The sequence below is a fragment of the Adiantum capillus-veneris genome, chromosome 20 (genome assembly GCF_014529385.1).
Source record: "Adiantum capillus-veneris isolate H3 chromosome 20, ASM1452938v2, whole genome shotgun sequence".
Classification (NCBI taxonomy): Eukaryota; Viridiplantae; Streptophyta; class Polypodiopsida; order Polypodiales; family Pteridaceae; genus Adiantum; species Adiantum capillus-veneris.
Window position 1 is genome coordinate 105,254,373 of NC_140950.1, and position 23,292 is coordinate 105,277,664.

Here is a 23,292-nt window from a genome sequence, read left to right on the forward strand (position 1 = left end):
CAGCCAGGTAATACCTAAATCCGTACCATAACTCAAAATGAAATATTTACATCCAAAAATCTACCAATCAATCAAATTAATGGAATATTTACATCCAAAAACTTACCAATCACTCAAATTCATAAGTCGCCCGACAGTAATTGCAAAAAATAGCAAAAATGCTCATGTTGCTGACAGAGAGAAGAAACCACAGAAACAAGATCGCATTCAAATGTATGTATGCAACAAGAACGCATTCAAATGTCTGTAACCTTATAATCTCTGTGTCTCACTAGAACAAGACCCCGATAACACATGAATTTGATTCTCATCTTCAACCATAATCTGGACTTTTAAGTTCAGAACAATATGCAGGGGGACCATTCTTACAAAGCTATAAGCTATCTTGAGCAAAGCAAAGTCAGTAACAGAAAGCCCAAAACTATATGCAGTGGTCATAAAGCTATGAGCTCCCTTAAGCAAAGGGAAGTCTGTAACAGAAAGCCCAAAACTTCAAGTAAAAAAAGCGTCTTTTCTTTCCTCAATCCAGTACCAGGTATACAACCGCACATGTTTGAGGCCAGTTTCTGTCTATACAAACCAAAGAGTTGCGACTATTGAGGAGGTTCAAAATCGTCTCAATCATAAAACCACTTACCCAACCAAAACCCCCTGTATGTATAAGAAAAAATCACATTTTAAAACGGAGTGGCAAAACCTTTACAGGTTTTGTGGCACAAGATTGCGCCGCAACAAACCATTGAAGGAGATAATCAGCAGAGTGGTACATGTTGTAGTTAAGACACTTCAGCTGTTACTCTCATTACCTGCTTGTAAGTCCTATCCAAGCCAGCAGATCATCATCACTGGCCGAAACACTTGCGCTAGCACCAGGCCTCGAACTTGCTTTACCCATTACGTCGCTGCCTATTCTTGCTCTACAGTACGGGCATTGGCCATGGCTTTCTAACCACGGAGTAAGACAATCAGGATGAAACCTGTGCTTACACGGGAGATGGATAAGGAGCTGCCCTGCTAAAAAGCGCTCCAAACAAACCGAACAATCATCCTGTTCCATTGAGGTGTCCCCAATTTCCTTGTCTCTCCTGCGTACTTGAGGCACAAATATCTGTTTTGGTAGATTTCTTATCGCAGACTTGCTTAATCCTGTAATCACACGGAACTGCTCAGCTGATGAAAGTAAGTCAGATTGCCATCCGTCCCCATAACCCCATGCTGCCAGCCAATCCTGGATACCAAGCTCCCACATCTCATCATCACTCCATTCATCCTCTTCATCATCGAAAAGAACACTGAAGTTATCCATAAAGCCTCCTGGAAGAGCTGTATTGTTGTGCCTAAGCAGATAAGTAAACAGAACAGCAAACAAGTTAATAAGATGACCAAGGTAGAGGGATTTCACTTCCACAAAAGCAAGAAGCCAGTGACAAATACGAAACCTGTGGCTAAGAATAGCAGCACCCCTCAGCCTCTCCTCCAAACGATCCCTTGCCTCAATCGCAACATTACGTGAATTAGAGGCTACATTTGAGTTGGTTGTAATCGGCATTCGCCGTTGATTATGTGAAGACAGCCTTCCAACAGTGTTCCTTCGATAGGAGCGACTTGACGAAGCCGTCCCAGAGGCAGAAGGCCTTCTCAAAACTTGATCCTTGAATTAAAAACATGGATTTACAGTTGCAATCATCCAATATGTCCTCATGTCCCAATCTTTTCAGCATGGAAACAATACCTAGTGACTAGAAACCTGATGCTCACCTGATTTTCATTTAGACGCCTCAGGGTTTGATGATAGAGATGATGATAATGGTAATGATGGTGGTGATGATCATGGTGGTGGTACTGTTGATGATGAGCTATCTGTGCACTCGGCCTAGGTGCACGATCAAGAGACCAATCATCTGATGCTTCCAAAGATCTATCTAGCGAAGCCCGCCATCTGCTAGTAGACTCACTTGAACGTAGAGCCCCCTGTTCATCAGCAACCGATGTTCTTCCTTGTCTATGGCTTCCTGATTCAATACACTATCATCATTCAGGCGCTGCTCTTTAAACAAGTGAAAGCCTTTTCAGGCAACATGCCAACTTGATCCTATAATCTTTAAGACAACTATCCCGACAAAAGTAACACCGATTCAAGCATTACTCTAATTTCAGAAGACTCCATTTCCACTTTATGTACTAGAGGCTGGGTTAAGGGCAGATCAAAGTTGAAAGTTTTCTTCCTGTTAAAAACAATAAGCTTCGTATGACATATATGAACAATAAGCTTTGTATGACATATATGTGCCTTTGCAGGGTCAGAAAGTTATATACTTAAGAACTACAAGAGGGGTCAGAAAAAACCTAAAAACAACAAACACAAGATCGTTCAGATAATCAATTGATAGAATTAATATGAAAGGAGTTCAAATTCAAACAAGGCATAAAATCACATGCCCTACATAAAAGGATGAGAAAGAGTGTGTGTGCATTGTGACCCCCTACTCAATGCCCCTCGTCAACTAGCTCCACTGTCACATGAAAACGTGTTTCGTCCCTTCGAAACAAAAACAAACACAAAACGCTCAAAACTTTTCGAAACAAGCTCGAAACAGGGGGATACATATCTCAGGTTCTTCTTTAAGAGGGTCTGACTTTCAAAGTTCAAAATTAGCCATATAGTGTATGATGTGCAACATATTTTACCACTTGTGTGACTATGGATGTATCCACCTACTAGACTCCTAAACATTAGGTTTCCTATGACCTCTAGAAACATATGTATCTAGTAATGTGTTTTGTCTTGGCATTTTCGATGCGACGAAACAGACAAAATGTTTCTTGCTACATTGACTACATCTTAGGCCTCCATAAGACGATGCTTAATTAAGACCCCTATTACAAGATATATGAAGAAAGAAATTTCGCCATCATTAACTTGCCATGTGGCACTAATCAACGAGCATTATACAATGGTCCACAGTTGCTCCCAGCAGTTCAGTGCTTTACGAAGGCCCTATGTAGGCCAAAGTTGAAGAGTACCATTGGAACAAATAACAAAAAAAACGAAAATGATACAATCAACAGAAGTAGGCAAAATACATGAACCAAGCTTCTCTACCAGAACAATCTAGCCTTCAAGAAAATAACAACATGGACATGCTACAAACTGCAGAAAAGAACCTAAAAGGAGGTGAGCATATCTGACCTTCACGAAGTCTTTGCTTGTGATCTCTGCAAGAAATATCTCCTCCCTTACGAGATGATTCGCTTGATCGGGGATGTCCAGAACCTCTGCTTGTTGCTAAACCCACCCTGGCTCCTTCAGTGTAATTTCGTACGGACTGGGATCGGGGAAGCTGGGCTGAAGTTGACTCGTGTGGAATCCGTGACCGCACCCGCCCACTGAACAAGTTCCAAGACCGCAAGGGTGCCCAATGCAAGCTCCTGCTGTTTGACTCTGTCCGCTCTTCCAGGGCCATGTGCGGCTCAACAAAGAAAATCTCTGGATGACATGGAAAGTTGCACTTACAATCAAACCAATTTGATCGAAATGGCATGCAAAGCAAGCAGAGACTCTAAATCATATCACAAAGACTACCATGGTTCTATCATCAAGCACAATGTGAGATCAATAGAAAAACTTCTGCTCGGCCTCAAAAAAATTCCTAATTTTGAGAAGATCAGAACACTTATTCACATATTCTTGAAGTAAACCTAAAGAGTTGATGGTGAACACCAACAAAGCTACGCAATGCTCGGAAACCCTAGCTTCCACTTGCAAAGCACGTAGAGGCATGTCCTGCGCAGCACATATAATCTTTTACCAGTAAAAAACTACTCTGATCAGGGGCGGGTGAGTATGAATGGCAAGCTTCTACCGCAGAAGAGAGAGTTGCAGGGCAGCGCAGGTATGACGAAGACGAAAATGATAATGAACGCCGGAGGAGGCCGGCATGCAACTCTGTGTCTTCAGAGTTACCCAGACATTGTCGGAAATCGGAAATGGATAGAAAGGAGATACTTGAGCTTCGTGGTGAAACTTAATTGTAGGTAGTGGGTGTTCCTCCCACAGTCTTCACATGGTACGCATAATGAGCCACCACATTTGTCTCACTGTCACAATGAATACCCCCCATTTCGTCTATGAACATTGAACAATGAACATCCGTTTGAATTTTGTACAAGTCTACAGTGTACACACACACATGCTCCTCACAAACCATCTCTCAAGGCGCCCATCTTTACTGCGGGGTGGAGTAAGGCAAAAAGCTAGGCGTAGTAAACCTGCCAGTGGGAAAAACGAGGCGTGGTGACGGGATTTGAACCGGTAACCTTGAAGTCTAGGTTTAGGGTCACATAGGCTAACCACCTCACTCGCGCACGCATCATGTGTGCACAATTGTTTTTATGACCTTATATTGTGAGGTGACATGTATTCTCCAGGTTGTCCAGATTTAGGGCCCATCCAGGCTTAGTTTTTTATTTGACTCTTGCGACTGCGATTTCCCCGGCTTTCATGCTTGAACTTCCCCGCCCTTCATCCCATTACCCCACTCTCTTAAATATAGGTGTTACTTAGTGTTGAGGCTCACCGTCCTCGCTTTGATACATTCTATGGTAAAGGGGCCACTAAAAAGACGCCCTGTTTAGGGGCTCGTCTACCCCCGGAAAATAAAGTTGGGTTCAAACGAGTTCACGGAAGGAATTTGCACAGGGTCGTGGTTCTTTCATGTTCAGCGCTCATTAGAGCAAAAGCAGAGATATGGCTTCCGGACCCATAGAAATTTGGGGGAGCCCCTCCCCCCCCCCCCCCCCCCCCCCCCCCCCCCTCCCCCGCGGGAAGAACACTGCAGGTTGAATAGAGATTGACCGTGTGCAGATCACGCAAGAAAAAGAATTACAGCTTACCTCCGCCTCTTGTGAACGAGGGGGAAGGCAGCCTTCAAGAAGCTGAAAGTCTATTGTCGGCTCTGTTTGAACCCAACCTAAGTCTCAATTGCTCCAACTCCAACAGACAGCTAAGGCAATGGTCACGCGAGGCTTAGTTATCAATTATTTGAACAAATAACTAAGCCACATTCTTGGTCACACACAAAAAGGAGCATTAAATGAGCTACTATGCCTACCCTTTGTAACTATGACTATTTTGGCATAATTGTGAAGTTCAAAGCATAGTTAAGCCTAGTGTGACCATGCAAGAGACTTAGTTATTCATTTAATGCTTTGTCTAGGCATATTTGGCATGGTTATCAATAACTGATAACTTAACCACGCGTGACCATGCCCTAAATTAGCATGGACCCATGGATTCCGAGTTCGATCCTAATTGGCAAAAATGGCTCTAAATACCCCCCTGACAGTTATGTATCTGGTACCACAAATTTTTACACGGGGCAAAACGCCATCTCCCTCGTTGGACTACCATTCGCGTTGGTGCTTCTCTTGCAAGTACCAGTTGCACCTCTTCAAGATCAAAACAATCAAGTAAAACTTGCGGAATTCCTTGCCCAAGTTGTGCGCCTCTAAATTGGCCCCTTCGCCCTACTCAATCCTTTCTAGTTGCTCTAATTAACGGCATCTTCCAATGATTCCTCCTTTTTGCGATTTTCTCAAAATCCAGTGCACATACTCATTCATACATATTTTATCCCCCACATTGGGGGTGCCCACACGGAGTGGGGTAAGAGCACTCCCCCATAGATCGGTGAAAATTGAAGAGGCCTCAAGGATTTCCTAGGCAATGGATAGATATAGCATGGCCCAATACACCCAATGCGCTCGTTGTCTCTTGTTTCAAGTTTGCAAAAACACCATGATTGCCTTCATTTTTTATTGCTTCACATTCAAATCTACCTGTTGTAGCTCGTGAAAGAAGCGATGCTTGCTTCTGGAGGGTGGTTAAAGTGCCCTCCATCAAAGCTACACGAGCTTTTCAACGGTTCAAATTCCCAATTGAAGAGAGTAGGTTTTGAGTGTGTGGGGCTATCGTCCCAAGGCTAGAGGGCCCTCCATAGGCACCTCTAGAGGGCCTCTTGGGAAGCCCTCTAACTATTTTGAATTACCCCTACACTAGGACAACTTCAAGCAAGTACATAGATATTGAAAATGTGAAGGGTAAATCTTGAGCATTCATGAAAATTTTGAATTGTAGGGGGCACAAAAGATGTGCAACAAGAAGGGCTAGAAGGCGAAATAAGCAACTCCCCTTGAAGTGCTCCATACTGCAAATTAGCACTACACCCGAGGCAGAATGAGTGTTGGGGGAGCGAATCACACCACCTATAAAGTGCATGCAACACTACCTAGATCAATATAATGTCAATCAAGGACACATATGACAAGATAGGCACACGGAGGCAATCTCTTTAGCTTGTCAGACTGAGACCATCCCACACATACAACACTCTGGAAGGCTAACTAAACCACAATCAAGAATCTCACTGCTCTCAACTATACCACCCAACCCATATACACACAAATGGAAGGAAACTCACTAAACCATACCAAAATCAGACAAAACTTAAGGACCACCATCCCCTCACTAGGATACACATGTCCCAAAGCCTCTACACTCAAAATCCTCACTCCAAACCCATATGCGAAAAACGTGTATGAAGACAGAGCAACATTTGGAAAGTGCTCGAAACTGAAATCTACGAGTACCTATGTGTAGCTTATGTCGCCATGATTCTAATGACTACTTGCATGCATTAAATAGACATTGTTTGATACACGTACGACCACAAATAGCTCGTAGATGCGTAAGTGCGCGTGCTCCGTCTTGCGTGGAATGCTTGGCGTTGATGTGTAGCTCTCTCCAAGCCTATCGTGATGGTGTGATCGAATCTCCAATGTGATGAGCGAGCAGGAAGTAGCATCAGGATGAAGCTCATGTTCTCTCTTTCTCTCTCACACACAGTCGGTGACAGCTTAAAACTTTGATTATGATAAAGTTCTCTTCACAAAATGACTTAGGTACTTTATATACTAAGGCTACCACACGTTAAACCTAAAATAGAGTTTAATGGGTCAAATGGCTTTGTATGTAGTACAATCTAGAAGTGCCATTTCACCCCGCTTCTACAACTAAACTAACTACTCATTACTAAAAATGTTTATTAGCCATAATCTGTAGCATTTCATAACTCTCAAAAAATAAGGCTTTGTTGAGTTGTGTCGTATTGTTGACCCACGGATCAACACTCCCCCCTTCTAAATTCATGTCGTCCAAGACATGACCTGGTTGTCAATGCGGTGCGGTCTTTGTTGTCATTTTGCTTTCGTGTGCAAGATGTGGGTATAAGCAATTTGCTTATTGGCATTTGCTGGCAGGCTTCCTATTCTAAGCAATGTGATGATCTTTGAAGCTCATGTGCCGTTTTCTTGATTGAAGATTGTAGACATTTTTTGAAGGCGTACTTATCTATTTGATGCTTCTTTGGAATCCATTTTAGCTTTGTTGTTGGTTGTCGTATTTGGCATTGTTCCTCAGTAGTGGGTTCTGGATTGAACTGAGCTTTCTTCTAATTGTACTGTAATCGTAGGAGGACCCACTTCTTTGTTATTACTGATTGTCTTGTTGATCATGCTCGTTTGGGAACCCATACTTGCCCCTGCTTCGTTTGTGTTTGAAGAGGCTTCTTGGGGATCCACTTTGTCTTCGTGTGAGTTAGTGATGGTCTTTGCTTCAGCCCTTGTACGCTTGGTTGGGGACGAGGTTTAGACTTTGGGAGGATACTTTAATCGTTTTGGAATCCAAATAAACTCCTGACCTCTTTGTGTTCGAATCAACCTCTTTGGAACCCAAATCTGATTTGCAAAAGCTTACGACTTTGTGATTTTCTCAGTCGTTCTTGCGTGCTTCGACTGTTTTTCTTTTGGCGTTGGATGTTGTGACTTTCATCAGATATCTTCATCTTCTTGATCCATACCTACTTTTGGCTGAATTGGCTCTTTGGTATCCAGATTTGTCAAACTTTTTGGCTCTGACTTGATCTTTTCTTTTGGCCTTTCTTTTTACAGAAGCTGCTAGTGAGAGTGATGACCTGAGTTCCTGGTAGGGTATGTCATAAGAATCATCATTGTCACTAGTATCCTCAGCAAGGTTGATATCGAGCACTTTCCGTTTGTGGTTTGGCTGGTTATGGAAAGTTACTATTTGTTTGCTCTTGGATTGTTGTTTCTAGGATGACTTTTCTATCCAATTGATTAGAGCGTTATTAGCCCGTTGACATGGTTGTGTTCTTCTTGGTTGGGTCTTTTCTCCCTGTATGGGAGCCACGTATGAGGATGCTTGTTGTAGTTGCGTTTGCACCGGACATTTTGGAATCCACTTTTGATGCACTTTATTCTTGTAGCGGTGACATTGGTTTCTGGGTCTTTGATCTGGACAATCATAAAACCGTGCATAAGTTAAAGTGTCATTTATGTCACCTACTGGGTTGTGCAAATTTCCATTGTCGACATTTTCTTGAAGCTCCAAGTGTTCTACGGAGTCATAGAACTCAACTTCTTCTTTGTCTTTTGATTCATGATATTCCTTTGATTGCATGCCTGGTTCTCTTCATTTTCTTGGATCACACTCACTGCAAAGTAAGGAACGACATCATAGCCACCTTTATCGCAAAAATTCGTTGTTGGACCGTCCTGAATAGCACACACATGCATAGTAGCCAAGATGTATTCCCATTCGTGTGGCTCTAAAGCTTCTTTAGGAAAGGATTCTGGAATATAATGCTTATCTTCGATTTCCCTTTCTAGGATACATTCCTCTCGCTTTAAACTTCCATATTGCGAAGCTCCACACATCCACAGTTCTTTAGGCTTACCCAACCATGCTGGAAGTTCTGATCCTATTATCGTAGCAGAATCAAATTCTTCTATAGGGGTACAATTCACGTCCTTATAACTATCAAGTTTATCCTCGTAGTGGTTCCCATGTGTCTAAGGTATATATGGTTGGATCCCCAATCTTGGACCATTTTCAGTTGTCGCATGAATGGTCTTCCTAAAATATTTGCCAAAGTCAACAATAGCAAAGGTTTGTTCATATTCAATGCCACAAGAAGTAACAATTACTTTTTCTAGCGATCCTATGAGCCCATTATTTTACAATCATCTCTCTCTCTCTCTCTCTCCCTCAACTAAAATCTATTTTAAGGCTTGCCTACTCTTCTCATTCTCCATCCAATTATAAGCTCATCTCCATCAACATGTCAATGCTCATCCCCACCAAGATCTCCAACATCTTCTCCATCAAGCTCTCAATGCATATCTCCACCAAGCAATCCATACTCTAGTCTCCCAATGCTATCAACACTCATCTCCACCAAGCTTCCACTTCATCACTCACTTTCTCTCAAGATATAAGACTATGTCCATCTCCACTCTCTCTCTCTCTCCATAATTGTTAACCCTCGTGGCTCACGGGCACCCTATCGCCTACGACGGACACTGTAACCGTATTATTTATTTAAGTAGAGTCAGGCACCGGGCTTGTCGGTCCAATAGGGAAAGGTAGAGTGATCGCCGATGAGAGGCGCACTCTAACACGAACATGCTAGGGTTAGTTGGCTAAGCATGGGCGCCCAAGTGTGAATGGGGTGAGCTCACATAAAAGCCAATTAAACCTAAAATTGAGTCATTCTCTCATGGTGCAATAGAAGCTGCTCTTGCTCCATCTCCACCTTCTCCTTCACCATCTCCTTGTGTGTGTGCGTGTGTGTGTGTGTGTGTGTGAGAGAGAGAGAGAGAGAGTGAGAGTGTGTGTGCGATCGAGCGTTGCGGCGGCACGACGGCGGCGAGGCGGTTGAGCGCGACGTAGCTGCGTCTCCCTCTTCTTCGCGGCGAGGAATCCTCTACGGCAGGAGCATAAGGCGGTGAGTGACACACCATTGCCCTCTTTGAGCTTACTAGTTAAACTAGTTGTGTGCTTGGAGCCGTCTGCGGCTCGTACACGGTGTATCGGCAAGTCCCTTGCTTCGATAGTGCGGCAAGGAGCACACATTTTTGGCGCCGCTGCCGGGGAATAGCCCTGCACTAAGCCCAAGAGGCACTTTGTGCTTCTTGTATGAGTGGTTTGCAGTAGGAAAGAAGAGGGAGAGGAAGGCGTATTTTTTCTGCAAGTTGTTAATTCTGTTTTTCTGTTGCGCACAGTTTGCATTTTCTGTTTTTCTGCTGCGTACATTTAGTATTAGTTAGACAGTTAGCAAAATTCTGTTTTTTTGTTTACACACAGTTAGCATTTCTTGCGTTTTTTTGCATTTTCTGTGTTTTCACTGCACAGTTCTGTCAAGTTTCAATTTCTGCATTTTCTGTGTTTTCTGGTTTGTGCACAGTTAGGCGCACAGTTAGTTAATTAAGTAGGTTAGTAATTAGGTGAACCACTGATTAGCAGGTCAGTAGGTAGGTGGGACAGTAAATAGTTAGGTGAGGTCAACGCGCACCAAAACGCGTACCAAATAATATCTCCAAAAAATATATATATATATATTTTTTTAAAAAATAATAAAATATTTTTTTAAAAAAATAATAAAATATTTTTTTAAAAAAATAATAAAATATTTTTTTAAAAAAATAATAAAATATTTTTTTAAAAAAATAATAAAATATTTTTTTAAAAAAAATAAAATATTTTTTTTAAAAAAATTAAAAATTAAATTATTGAAAAAAAAAATCGAAAAATAAAAACGTGAGCGAGGGGGAGGTTAGATTTTCGAAAATAAAAAACGTGAGTTATAAAAACGGACGGGTTGGTTTGTATAAAAGTTAGATCGGGATCAGGATCATTTGCCCAAGCCCAAGCCCAAGCCCAAGCCTCAATCTTATGATGTGTACTAAACTCACTCTTATATATATACCCTACCTCCTCAAGAGGGAATGAGAGCATGTGGGACAAGTCCTCCACTCTCCTCCCTTCTCTTCCCACTTGCACCTTTAGACTTGCTATTTGGAGCCTAGTTCCCCAGCTAGGAAAAGACTGTTTCGGGCTTTTCTGGAGCAAAATAGAACCAAACGGTGGGCTGTAAAGAACAGCGCGTCCCTCCTAGCGATACGCTCGTTTCGAGCTATCACACGGCCCATTCCACGACACGCTCTAAAAAATCTAGCAAAAAAACAAACAAAAAACACGCTAAAAACTAGTCACAAGGCCTCCTAGAGCAGCTTTTTGACACCTTAGGGTATCAAAAGCACATGCACTTACGCTCTGGGCGGGTGCTAGAACACGAGCATATTGAGGGTGCCTCTGTTCATACGGACACCCATTACCCATCCACGATAGGCTCTAGACCCTCAGCGGGGACACAAGGTAGCACCACCCAAGACCCTAAAATAGCCGCCAGTGATTCCTCCTCCGACTCAGAAATCATGGAAGCATACCCTACCCAAAACACTGAGAGAGAAGGCCATGCACCTCCCGAAGCTCCACGGCCTAGTACTAGTATGTTTAGCCGTTTCATGGAAACATTAGGTAGAGCTACTCGCTCGGAACCTGATGCAAATGAAGCACACGAAGGGGGTGGGGAAGTGGACTCTCCTTTCACATCGCACGTGGACCCCACACCCCCAAAGAGTGTCCATGTGGATATCCTGCCAACTTCTTACCAAGAAGGCCCTGTTGAGCTGCCTCCTTCAGAAGTTCCCTCTAGAGTACCGTTGGTGACAAGTAAAACCACGGGGAGCAACATTGCTTCTACCTCACAAGAAACCGTTAACACGTCGACTCTAGAAGGATTGTTCATTAATGATCATTGGACATACGACCTCCACACTGAGGTGTTGACGGATCTACACTCTGGCCACGCCTCCATGTAGGATGGATAGAGATTGTACAATCCACCTCTAGTGCCACGAGCATCGAAGATCAACAGAAAATGATCTGTAATGTTATCCATGGCATTATTCAATCAGAAAGGCAAAACCGAGGGGTAAATATACTCTCAACTGGCCCCATGAGATTTTTGGATACGAGCAAGGCTCAACAGCCTACTCTATCACAAATGGAGACTCCTCTAATGAGCCCCATGGACCCATCTTACGTCATTTCACCTGGGGTCTCTATGCAATCTGAGCCTCCGAGCGACAACTTTAGCTTTCCTAACTTGGCTCAACCCTCTATTAAGGAAAACACAGTGCTCACTCCAGGGATAAGCCTGACAGAGAATGTACCGATGACATCTACGGTTAGCGCAGTGCCACTACCTAGTGTCGTAGTACCTAATATGGGGCCTCAACCGTATGTGCCTCTAGCCCCTTATGCACACATGGCCCCCACACCTCCAATTGTACCACTTGTTTATGCTCCTCGAGTGCCGCTCCCTAGCCCTTATCCGAGTGGACCTATGCCCGGTTATGTTCCATATCCTGCATCATCCACACATATGCCAAGACCGGTACCCGTCCCTCTCCCACATATGATTCCAAGAGTACCTCCACCGGCCCTACCTCCTCACATAGGTGACTTGGCAGCGTTTGCTCAAACCATAGGTCGATCTATCGCGGAAAATATGCGTCATGCATCTGATAGAGAGCCTAGAAGTAAGGCAGTACAAATTGCCAAACTCACGCAAAAATTCAATGGGGACGAAGATGCTAGGAAACACATTGAAGTGTTTGAACAAGTATGCGATTCCTTAGGGGAATGCAACGAACTACATAAGTGCAATGCCTTAAGCTTGACATTAAGTGGGAAGGCTGGAGATTGGTATAGGACCCTAAGGGTGGACGAGAAAACAATCTACCCTACCCTTCAAAGGTTGTTTCTAAAGGAGTACATACGAGAAGGTGTGCTTTGGGGTGTAGCATCTCAGCTACAGAAGGCCGAACGTACGGAAGGAGAGTCAGTAAGGGACTTCATTAGTCGTCTAAAGCACTTAAACTCTCGCTGCCCTGTAAATGAGCGCTTCAACAATAACCAACTGCTTGATCGATTCATTCGAGGATTGAGGAATGAAGGAATCTATAATGGACTAGTGATTAGAGGTATCACAACCTGGGAAGATGTCACTGCCAATGCAATCAAATTAGAGGACAACTTGATGATAGCAGGCATGAGGGTGTCTACTGACACGAGATCCACTAGCTCACAAGCCATTGAGTATGAACCCATGACTGCAAAGCCCATTGCCAATGAGCCAAAGGTATTTGAGACATTCTTGACAGACCTCACCAAGGCAATCCAAGAGTCTCTTAAGGATAATCGACCCCCTCAAAATAGTCACATGTATCCAAGAAGGGAGCAACAATGGTGTTCCATTTGCTTAGGTCCACATAGCACTAGTGAGTGCCCTACGTTTAGAGTAAAATTTAATGGAACTTGCAACGCATGTGGTAGGTATGGTCACCAAGCTAAGGATTGTTTAATGATCAAACGTATTATGGCAAATAGACCACCTGTAGCTTGGACGGATGCACCTCGAGCTCCTGTATTGATGCCTGCTCCACCTGTTGAGCAACTACCGCAACACATGGTCCCTAGATCTCAAAATGTTGTACAAGCTACACCGCTACCACCTCCTGTGCTAGGACCGCAGCCCCCGCATCCAAGAGTCGCCCCTATGAACCAAGTGGGTTGCGAGCCATCAAATGCTTATGCAGATGGCTGTGAGGAGGAAATAGACACTAGTATTGCCTACGGACTTGATACATTGGAAGAGTGTCCTATATACTACATGGAAGATTGTTGGGGGCAAGTCAAGCCGGTTTATCAAGCTGCTGCTCTCGCATCCAGAGGTCAAAATATCAACACCCAGGCTAGGAGGCCACCTCTTCAATGCTACGAGTGTGGTGGACCACATCGGGCAGCGGAGTGCCCTATTAGGCTGCAAAAGAATGCTGCACAGATGCAAATGAATCAAGGGAGCACGTCTGCAATGCCAATACTCACATGTAATCGTCGTGGCATAGATCACTTGATTGCCCAATGCCCCTATAACCCAAATGCGCCTAAAATCACACCCCTAAATTTGGTCGAAATTGCTAGTGTGACATCGCCAATACCACCCGTCGCACCCGCTTATGCGATTACACGGTCCATGCTTCAAGGGCCAGGCCATATCCTCGAAGAGAGAGATACCGCGTCAGTTATCCAAGCAAAGAAAAAGAAGACGCGAAGGAAGAGGTCGCAGAATACGGGAAATTCAAAGCCAAGTTCCAAAATAAACATAGGAACAGGAGATGACCCCGTGTATATGAATGACCTCGAGGATGATTCAGATTCAATCGAGATAATGGAGACTAGAACCAATACCACAAAGGGAAAGACCGACAAAGAAAACCGTAACATGGAACCAAATGAAAACCGAATAAGAGAAAACCATAAAGAGCCTCTGAAAACACCACAAGTGTTTCCAAATCCAATCCAAGACCCCCAAGATAAACCGCAGGGGCAAAAAGGGAAGAATCGTAAAAAGAAGATTGGGACGTATCCAAACCCAGTAGACGAGATTGAGCAGGTGAAACATCTAAGAGGTTTAGTGGAGGAGACTCAAAGGAAACTAGAACCAGAACCCATGCATGTCAAAATTCATGACACAGTGTTTCCCACGCAAGTTCATCCACCCCACATGAACCATAGACCGTTAGCCATATCTAGTATCATCCAAGAAGGGAGTGAGGACGGGGCATCAGAAAGTGAGCATACACCTTTCTTGTTGGAAAGGATGTTTAACGAAGGAATACCTGATCCCATTGAGGAATATGAGATTCCATCCTCACCAGTTCCTAGTCAAGGACCTACACCTTGCAAAATGCCAATGAATGTTGCCAAACTAGTGGACTTCATGTCTTCTGAGGTCCGAACCACGATCATAGCAAAGCTGTATGGAGATCCTGAGTTATTCCTTGCACTTCGAGCATTCCTTAACGGAGAGCTACGAACGGGATTACCGCAGTTTGCGCAACCAAATAGGCCTGACTCGATTATGATTGATGAGGAAAATCATGTGCAATCACTTGACTTAGATGGACACGAGTCTGTGATCGAGGTACCCATTAACGAATTAGGGCAGTATTTTGAAGGCGACGAGTCTAATGCGACCCTACCCATCACTACCAAGGGATTAACTATAAAGGGAATTCTTGATGGTGGTGCGGGAGTTAGCATCGTTACAAAAGATTGTTGGGAATCCATGGGAAAACCCCGCCTCAGTGTTACTAACATTGTGGTAAAGATGGCAAATGGTACCATAGCCAAACCTACGGGGATGCTCAAGGATCTTAAGATCAAAGTTCTAGGACACAAGGTAAGATATACGTTCATTGTAATGGATTTCTCTAAACACCTTATGTCATATGAAATGATTTTAGGATGACCATTCATGAGGGAAGCACAAATGGTTCATGATTGGTCTAAAAATCATGTCTATTTGCAATTCCAAGACTCTGTCCTTAGAGTGGATTTGGTGACTGGTAAGGTACACCCCTTAGGGAGTAAAACCATTATTGATCATCGCTCTGACACCACAGTTCACTCGGCCCCACTACAATATTGTTACACTTGTAAGAAGGATACAGACATTGGCCAAGATTCTCCTTACATGGATGTGTTACCGGGTATGACGGAATCAGACAACGTAGACTGGGTACACCTAGCTGCAACCATAGATACCTGGGGAAATAGAGGAACCACTTGGGTCACACCAGAGGGGGAAGAGGTACCACAAATTGCACCTCTGAACATGATAAGTGCCATACATGCATCTTCTAAGGGCAAGGCAATTGTGGACCAATCTGACATTGACACCGATAGCTCAATAGAAGACTTTGACCAACACGACTTGGACACTGACTCCCAGAGTGAAACGGATTCTGAATCTCATGAATTAGAGAGTGGAGCAAGTTCAGAGTCAAAACATTCGGAAGGACCGAGCACATCAACCGATGATAGCTCCCCCGAGAGTGAAGAGGACACCAACGAGGACTCCTTTAGTGAGCCATATCTAAATGCAAATCAAAAGCAGGTCTCAAATAAGAAAAAGAAAAACCTTAAGAGGCGTCGATATCGAGCCAATGTACGTGCTAGGATAAAAAAGAAGAGATCCTCAGCAGAATGGCTCAGTTATATAGGGGCATGTGATGCTCATCGAAAATTGGTAGACAATTGGGGTGAATATCTCCAAAATGTTATGTGGTGTAGACCACGACCCCATGACATAGCCCAATTAGAGATCATAGACAAGCCAAAGTTGCCGCACTGCAAGGAGGCGTCAAAACCAAGAGTTAGCTCGACAACACAAGAAAGCAGAAATGGAAGCACAAACCAAAGCACAACCAGAATCCACAGACTTGCATCCTGCACCAGAACATTTCAAATCTTACACCACAGGGGAAGCAAAGGTTGTGTACACAAAAGCCCAAAGAATACCTATCGATGGGAATAATGGAATCTATGATGGTCCGGCAATAGTTAAAGAAATAGAATTAGCTGACCCCGGTGAAGAATCAAAACCTGTTTTTATTGCCCAAGACCTCACAGAAGTTGAAGAGGCGGTCCTCAAAGAGCTTCTCAAGGAATTCAAGGACGTATTCGCTTGGACATACCATGATATGAAAGGTGTTCCACCTTCTGTGGTCCAACATACAATCCCTATGATTAGCACTGCGAAGCCCGTACAACAAAGACCCTACCCGATGAATCCTAAGTACGCAAAGATCATTCAAGAAGAACTAGAAAAGCTTATCAAATGTGGGTTCATATATCCTATTGAACACTCTGAATGGGTGTCTCCAATAGTTATCATGCCAAAAAAGAATGGGAAACTCAGGGTGTGCGTGGACCTCAAAAAAGTTAATGCAGCTACTAGAAGAGACCATTACCCCCTACCATATTCCGAACATGTACTCGAAAGAGTTGCAGGCAAGGAAGCTTATAGCTTTCTAGATGGGTACTCAGGCTACAACCAAATCACGATAGCGCTAGAGGACCAAGCTAAAACTGCCTTCATCACAGAATTTGGCGTGTTTGCATTTCGTGTGATGGCTTTTGGCTTAACAAATGCCCCTGCTACATTGCAACGATTAATAAACACTGCTTTTAAAGAATATTTGAGAGAGTTTTGTGAAGCTTTCTTAGACGACCTTTGTGTTTACTCTTCTTGGAAAGAACATCTATCATGTTTGCGGAAGGTGTTTGAAAAGTGTAGGTTATATCGTATCTCATTGAACCCGTTCAAATGCCAATTTTGGGTCAAGCATGGAGTTATTTTAGGGCATATAGTATCCAAGAATGGTATCTCAACCGATGAGAGCAAAATTAAAGTGATTCTAGAGTTACCACCACCAACCAATTACAAGGGAGTTCAAAGGTTCATGGGACACGTGGGTTATTATCGACGGTTTATTTTATTTTTCCCTGAGATAGCACGTCCTTTGTACAAGCTTCTCATTGAATTTAAATGGACTGAAGAGTGTGACCAGGCCTATGAACAATTGAAGAAAACACTAGCAAGTGCTCCGATTTTAAGGACACCTAACTGGGATGTCATTTTCCATGTGCATATTGATGCATCGAACTTTGCTATTGGGTGTGTTCTCACTCAACCAGGAGAACATAAATTGGACTATCCCATTAGCTTTGCAAGCCGTCAATTGAACGATGCTGAAAGGAACTACACCACTACAGAGCGAGAAGGTTTGGCAATGGTTTATGCAGTAAAGAAATTTCGCTACTACCTTCTGGCAAACAAGTTTGTATTTTATGTGGACCATCAAGCGTTGCTGTATCTGGTAAACAAGCCATGCTCCACAGGAAGAATCACACGATGGTTGTTAATTCTTCTGGAGTTTGATTTCACGATTGTAGTGAGACCCGGTAAAAGGCACGTCATGGCTGATCATTTGTCTCGCATACCCAATGGTGAAGCCCCTACAGGAGTTGATGATGAATTACCCGATACTTCCCTATTCATAGTTGAGACTATGCCTGAATGGAGTGAGAACATTGTTAACTTTTTAGTTAATGGTTTTCCACCCAAGGAACTTCGTAAGGATATCGCTCGAAGGCTAGTAAAAGAATGTGAACCCTATTGTTTGATTGCCAGAACTCTGTATAGATTAGGCAAGGATGATATTCTTAGGCGTTGTGCCCGCGAGGATGAATATTTGTATATCTTGCAAGAAGCACATATGGGCATAGCAGGAGGACATTTTTCAGGAGACCTGACTGCTAGAAAGGTGCTGCAATCAGGCTATTGGTGGCCAACTTTATTTAAGGATGCATCACTTTTTGCAAAAGGGTGTGATGAGTGCCAACGTTACAAGACCACACAGCGCAAAGACAGAATGCCCTTACATCCTATTAAAGTAACCCAACCATTTGAAAAATGGGGCTTAGACTTTGTAGGTCCAATTAGTCCTGCAGCTCGCAACACTCAATCTCAATATATTCTAGTTGCTACGGACTATGTAACAAAGTGGGCTGAAGCTAAGGCTTCACAAAAAGCTGACGCGAGGACAACAGCTAAGTTTCTTTTTGAGAACATTATCACAAGATTTGGTTGCCCTTTTGAAATTGTTAGTGATAATGGTGCCCATTTTATAAATGAGGTAATAAGAGAGCTTACCACGACCTTTATGATATCCCACCATAAGTCTACACCTTATTACCCGCAAGCTAATGGACAAGCCGAGAGCACCAACAAGACTCTAATCTCTATTTTAACCAAGACGATAGAAGCTCATCGCACTGATTGGGATTTGAAGTTGACATCTGCTCTATGGGCTTATCGTACTGCTTATAAAGTGGCTATTAATTGTACGCCATTCAAAATGGTATACGGCCAAGAAGCGGTTATGACTTGGGAGTTTGTCATTCCTAGTCTTAGGGTAGCTTTGCAAGAAGGATGGAATGGTAACCCCTTAACCGAGCGTTTGTATATCTTAGAAAAACTAGACGAAGAGAGACAGTTGGCTGTGCAAAATGCTCTTGTGGAAAAGGATAGGAGAAAGAAGTGGTTTGATCGCCATGTGAAGGACAAGGACATCAAAGTTGGTGATAAATTCCTTATGTATGGAGTACGTAAAGAGAAGAAAAAGTTGAAATATGCTGGTAAAGGACCATATAGAGTATGTGAAATTACCCCACAAGGTACCCTTCGTGTGGAAACTCTTGATGGAGTTGAAACCATTGGATTCCTCAATGGGAGTAAATTCAAAAGATATTATGATCCTTTAAGCCAAGAAGAACTATGGGCCATTCATCAAAAGAAGGCCGCCAAAGCACAAACCGAGTTAAACAAGATACAACCTCAAGCTGAGGCTAAGGAGCGACAACAACGTATAATACAAAAACGAGAGGCTAACCTTGGAGTCACAAATGCATTTCACGTGGAAATCGAAGAGGATGGGTTGGACTCTGACACACCTCTACGATACCCCATTGAGTTAAATAGTGCCTATGGAAAAGTGCTATATAACGCCTTATTGGACACGGGTGCTAAATATAATCTGCTATCCTATGGGGTGTGGTGTCAGTTAGGGAAGCCACCTCTATCTGAGAGTATTATCCAAGTCAAGGGTGTCAACAAGAAAAAAACTACGGTTTTTGGAATCTGGCACACTTCTGTCAGTTATGACAATGGGATTGTAGCTCAAGACTTTTTGGTCATGCCTACTGGAACTATGGAGGGTAATATAAACCTAGGCCGCACGTGGATGATAGCCACCAAATGCACTATTGATTGGGGGACTGGGGGTGTTACAACGCAAAAAACCAACTCTTAGCCCTACTACTCAAGCCATAGTCCCTGAGATATTGCCTAAGGAAATAAAACCCAAGACATTGCATGTCCAGGAGGTTGAACCATACGTCCCCATAGCCCAACTCTCTAGAGCTTCAACTGATGTAGTTGAAAGAAAGCTTAAGACACACAAGAACCATCCTAATATAACACAGAAAACATACAAGTGGGTCCCTAAAGCCTCTGTAGTGAGCATGGTTGATGCAAAAAAACAAAAACCTAGTAAGAACCGTCCCACTCACTCCAAGAAATGTAAAGAAACGTTGCGTTGGATTCCTAAACGACTATTGGAAGCCCAAGGATACTATGAAGGAAATGATCAAATCTGGGTGCCCAAACGTAAAGTGTACTCTTACCTGTCACCTGGCCCATGTAAACCCAATCCTGTGGCTCCAAAACAAATTGAAAATCGCGGAAAAGAAAAAATCATGGAATGTTACACACCCGATCTAGAGCTAGTTTGGGTACCAAAGAAAGAACGATTTGTTCCACCTAGCTCAGGAACAGGGAAATCAAATGAAGCTTCTTGCTCTTCATGTAGTTCCTATACGCAAATAGAAGCTTCGACACAACCTCCACCTACCACTGTACATATCCATACAAGCACGAAAGAGTTTGCACCTCCCGGGGTAAGTTCACCACCTACAACAACGTTACAAATAAAATCATGGGAGAGTACCTTACCACCCTTGCAACTAGATGAAACGCATAGGGCGGTCGAAAACTATTGGTTAAAACCTTCACCCATAACAACTTGGAACAATTGGTTTCAAAAGGTGACGACTTCATTCCAAAAGGTATGATCTACCCAAGGAAGGGGGGAGTGTTTGCTAACATCAATCATTCACTCGCTCCCCTCTCAACCTTCCTCCCTGACCTTTCAATTCCAATCTTAGGGAATGTATATATATAGCCTTATACTCACAAAAAACAAAAATAGTAAAGAGCAAGAGCGACTAGCAACGAGAGAGCACCCTATCAGATCTTACATATAAGTCCAAATTCACCGTGTCAATTCAAGCAACACACAAAAACAACTCTTATGTTTTAAAGGCCTAACCAAATCTATCTGTCTTGTCAGAAATGGCTACTTCACCAGAGGCATGCACTTCTATTTTTGATGAAAGGTACCCTTTGTCTTTTCCTCAAGTGTTCTACGTATGCTACCCTATACTTTCTTGTGAATGGGATTTGATAGAGAGCCTTGCATGTGAGAGAAATTTTGAGGAGTTAGAATGGCTGATACGTCTATGGCTAACTAGTGATCCCTACCCAGTAGCGAATGTGTCTCCAATGGCAAATGCTTATTCTTTTGCACAAGATGAGTATCCACGCATCGCGAGGTTCTTGATTAGCATGCTTGCACAAGAAAATGATGAAGAGGAACTAATAGAGACCGAGGAAGACTATGGCCTCACGGACAACGATTTTATTTATCTAGATGATGAGGATAGAGGCCTAGCCTTAGGGTGGCCACCCGGTTTATATAATATCCTCTTTCCTTGATTCTAAAAGGGGTGACAGATAGGTAGGTTAGGGGTCTAGATTGTGTTTTGAGTTTGTTTTTTAGGAGTTTTAATTTTTCACACTGACATGCCTCCTAGAGGTATAGTGCCTGTTTTTGGATGTGTTAGGTAGGACTTATATGGATCTCCATCCACATGGCTGAGGACATCTGCTTCAACGAAATGAGCCACCCCATACCTCCGGGTGTACTACTTTCCATGATTCATGTTGGTGGATATGTGTAATTGCTAATAATGATTTTTCATTCTTTGTTTGAGTGCAATAGTTATGATTGTTATCTGCCATTATAGATGTATAAATTTGTCTTTGCTTAAGTTGATTGAACTCCAATTTAATCTTATGGATGAGCCTGGAGATTAGGAGACCGTGACTTTAGGTTAACTCATTTACTTGACCACTAGGCCTAGCTAATAAAATTATCCGAGTATTTGAGACCTTAGGAATGTTTTAGGCAGAGAAAGGCTTGCTCACTCAAACAACAAAAAACACTAGTGCGAATACCAAGGAAATGGAAGCAAAAAAAAAAAAAAAAACATAAGTGCCACAAATGAAGAATCTTACGCTGGAAGAGAAATCCTGGCTTGAATTAGTACTTCACTCACATGTATTGTCTATGGTACTAGAGCCCTAGAGGTTCCCAGTGTGGGCGCTTTTCCTTGAGAAGCAAAAAACCCCAGACATACAAAATAAGCACACACGTCACATGATTGTGACCCAAAGTAAAAAAGTATTTAAAAAAATAATAAAAAAATAAAAATAAAAGACTTCCATTGAGCTTACAGTTAACATTTCAAGCTTTTGTTTGCAGTTGTGAGAGCGAGTTGGCTAATCAAAGCTAAAAAGCATAATTAGGGAATCTTGCATTTAGATAATCTTCTTAGCTTAGCTAGTACTAGAGTAGTTGTTTTAACCTTAGTCATAGCTAACTAATTGATAGACTCACCCATAAGCTCAAAACTCTTGATTAATTAATTTACTCAAAGTGCAATTTATTTGTCCTTAATGGCAGTCTAACATTTCATAAACATTGCATTTACTCATTTCCACATGTACTTTACATTCCCCTCATGATTTATGGCAATATAATTCCGCTTGCTAAAACAGTGACTTTGCCTTGCAGATTCAAATCTAGATGCTCTACAACATGGACATACCAAGCTTCAACTCAATAGCTTCCGAGGACGGAATCTACATCAGGAAGGGGGGCAATGTTAACCCTCGTGGCTCACGGGCACCCTATCGCCTACGACGGACACTGTAACCGTATTATTTATTTAAGTAGAGTCAGGCACCGGGCTTGTCGGTCCAATAGGGAAAGGTAGAGTGATCGCCGATGAGAGGCGCACTCTAACACGAACATGCTAGGGTTAGTTGGCTAAGCATGGGCGCCCAAGTGTGAATGGGGTGAGCTCACGTAAAAGCCAATTAAACCTAAAATTGAGTCATTCTCTCATGGTGCAATAGAAGCTGCTCTTGCTCCATCTCCACCTTCTCCTTCACCATCTCCTTGTGTGTGTGCGTGTGTGAGAGAGAGAGAGTGTGTGAGAGTGTGTGTGCGATCGAGCGTTGCGGCGGTACGACGGCGGCGAGGCGATTGAGCACAGCGTAGCGACGTCTCCCTCTTCTTCGCGGCGAGGAATCCTCTACGGCAGGAGCATAAGGCGGTGAGTGACACACCATTGCCCTCTTTGAGCTTACTAGTTAAACTAGCTGTGTGCTTGGAGCCGTCTGCGGCTCGTACACGGTGTATCGGCAAGTCCCTTGCTTCGACATTGCGGCAAGGAGCACACAATAATCCATTAGTCCTCATCTCCTTCAAGCCGCAAATACTAGTAACTACGATGCCACCCCCTCTTCATAAAGGCTTTGAAAAGCTTTGCCGCTACTTTGAGCAGGTGAAGAGAAAGCAAAACATTTGCAAATGGTTTTGCAAATATTGTTGCAAAACAATGACTTCAAGCGTTACCCAGCTTATCATCCACTTGACAAGGTTGGAAGGTCGAGCTAGTCCATGCAAGGATATTCTTGCTGACAATTTGGCACA

The 23,292-nt window shown here is 43.1% G+C and overlaps 1 protein-coding gene across 2 annotated transcripts; it reads right to left on the reverse strand.

Moving 5' to 3' along the window:
• Positions 1 to 233: 233 nt before the first annotated feature.
• LOC147433026 (uncharacterized) lies at positions 234 to 4,071 on the reverse strand. 2 transcript variants are annotated; one of them, XM_086492778.1, is made up of 7 exons: positions 3,700 to 4,071; positions 3,191 to 3,487; positions 1,759 to 2,012; positions 1,440 to 1,651; positions 807 to 1,337; positions 638 to 651; positions 234 to 470 (listed from the first exon to the last, which is right to left on the reverse strand). In XM_086492778.1, the coding sequence occupies exons 1-7, from the start codon at positions 3,779 to 3,781 to the stop codon at positions 253 to 255; spliced, it is 1,608 nt and encodes a 535-aa protein (XP_086348904.1). In that variant the 5' UTR covers positions 3,782 to 4,071; the 3' UTR covers positions 234 to 252. The 2 variants fall into 2 exon arrangements, with proteins under 2 accessions (XP_086348904.1, XP_086348903.1); XM_086492777.1 differs by lacking the exon at positions 234 to 470 and having other exon boundaries at positions 492 to 1,337; positions 3,700 to 3,784; positions 3,864 to 4,067.
• Between the last annotated feature and the right edge of the window lie 19,221 nt (positions 4,072 to 23,292).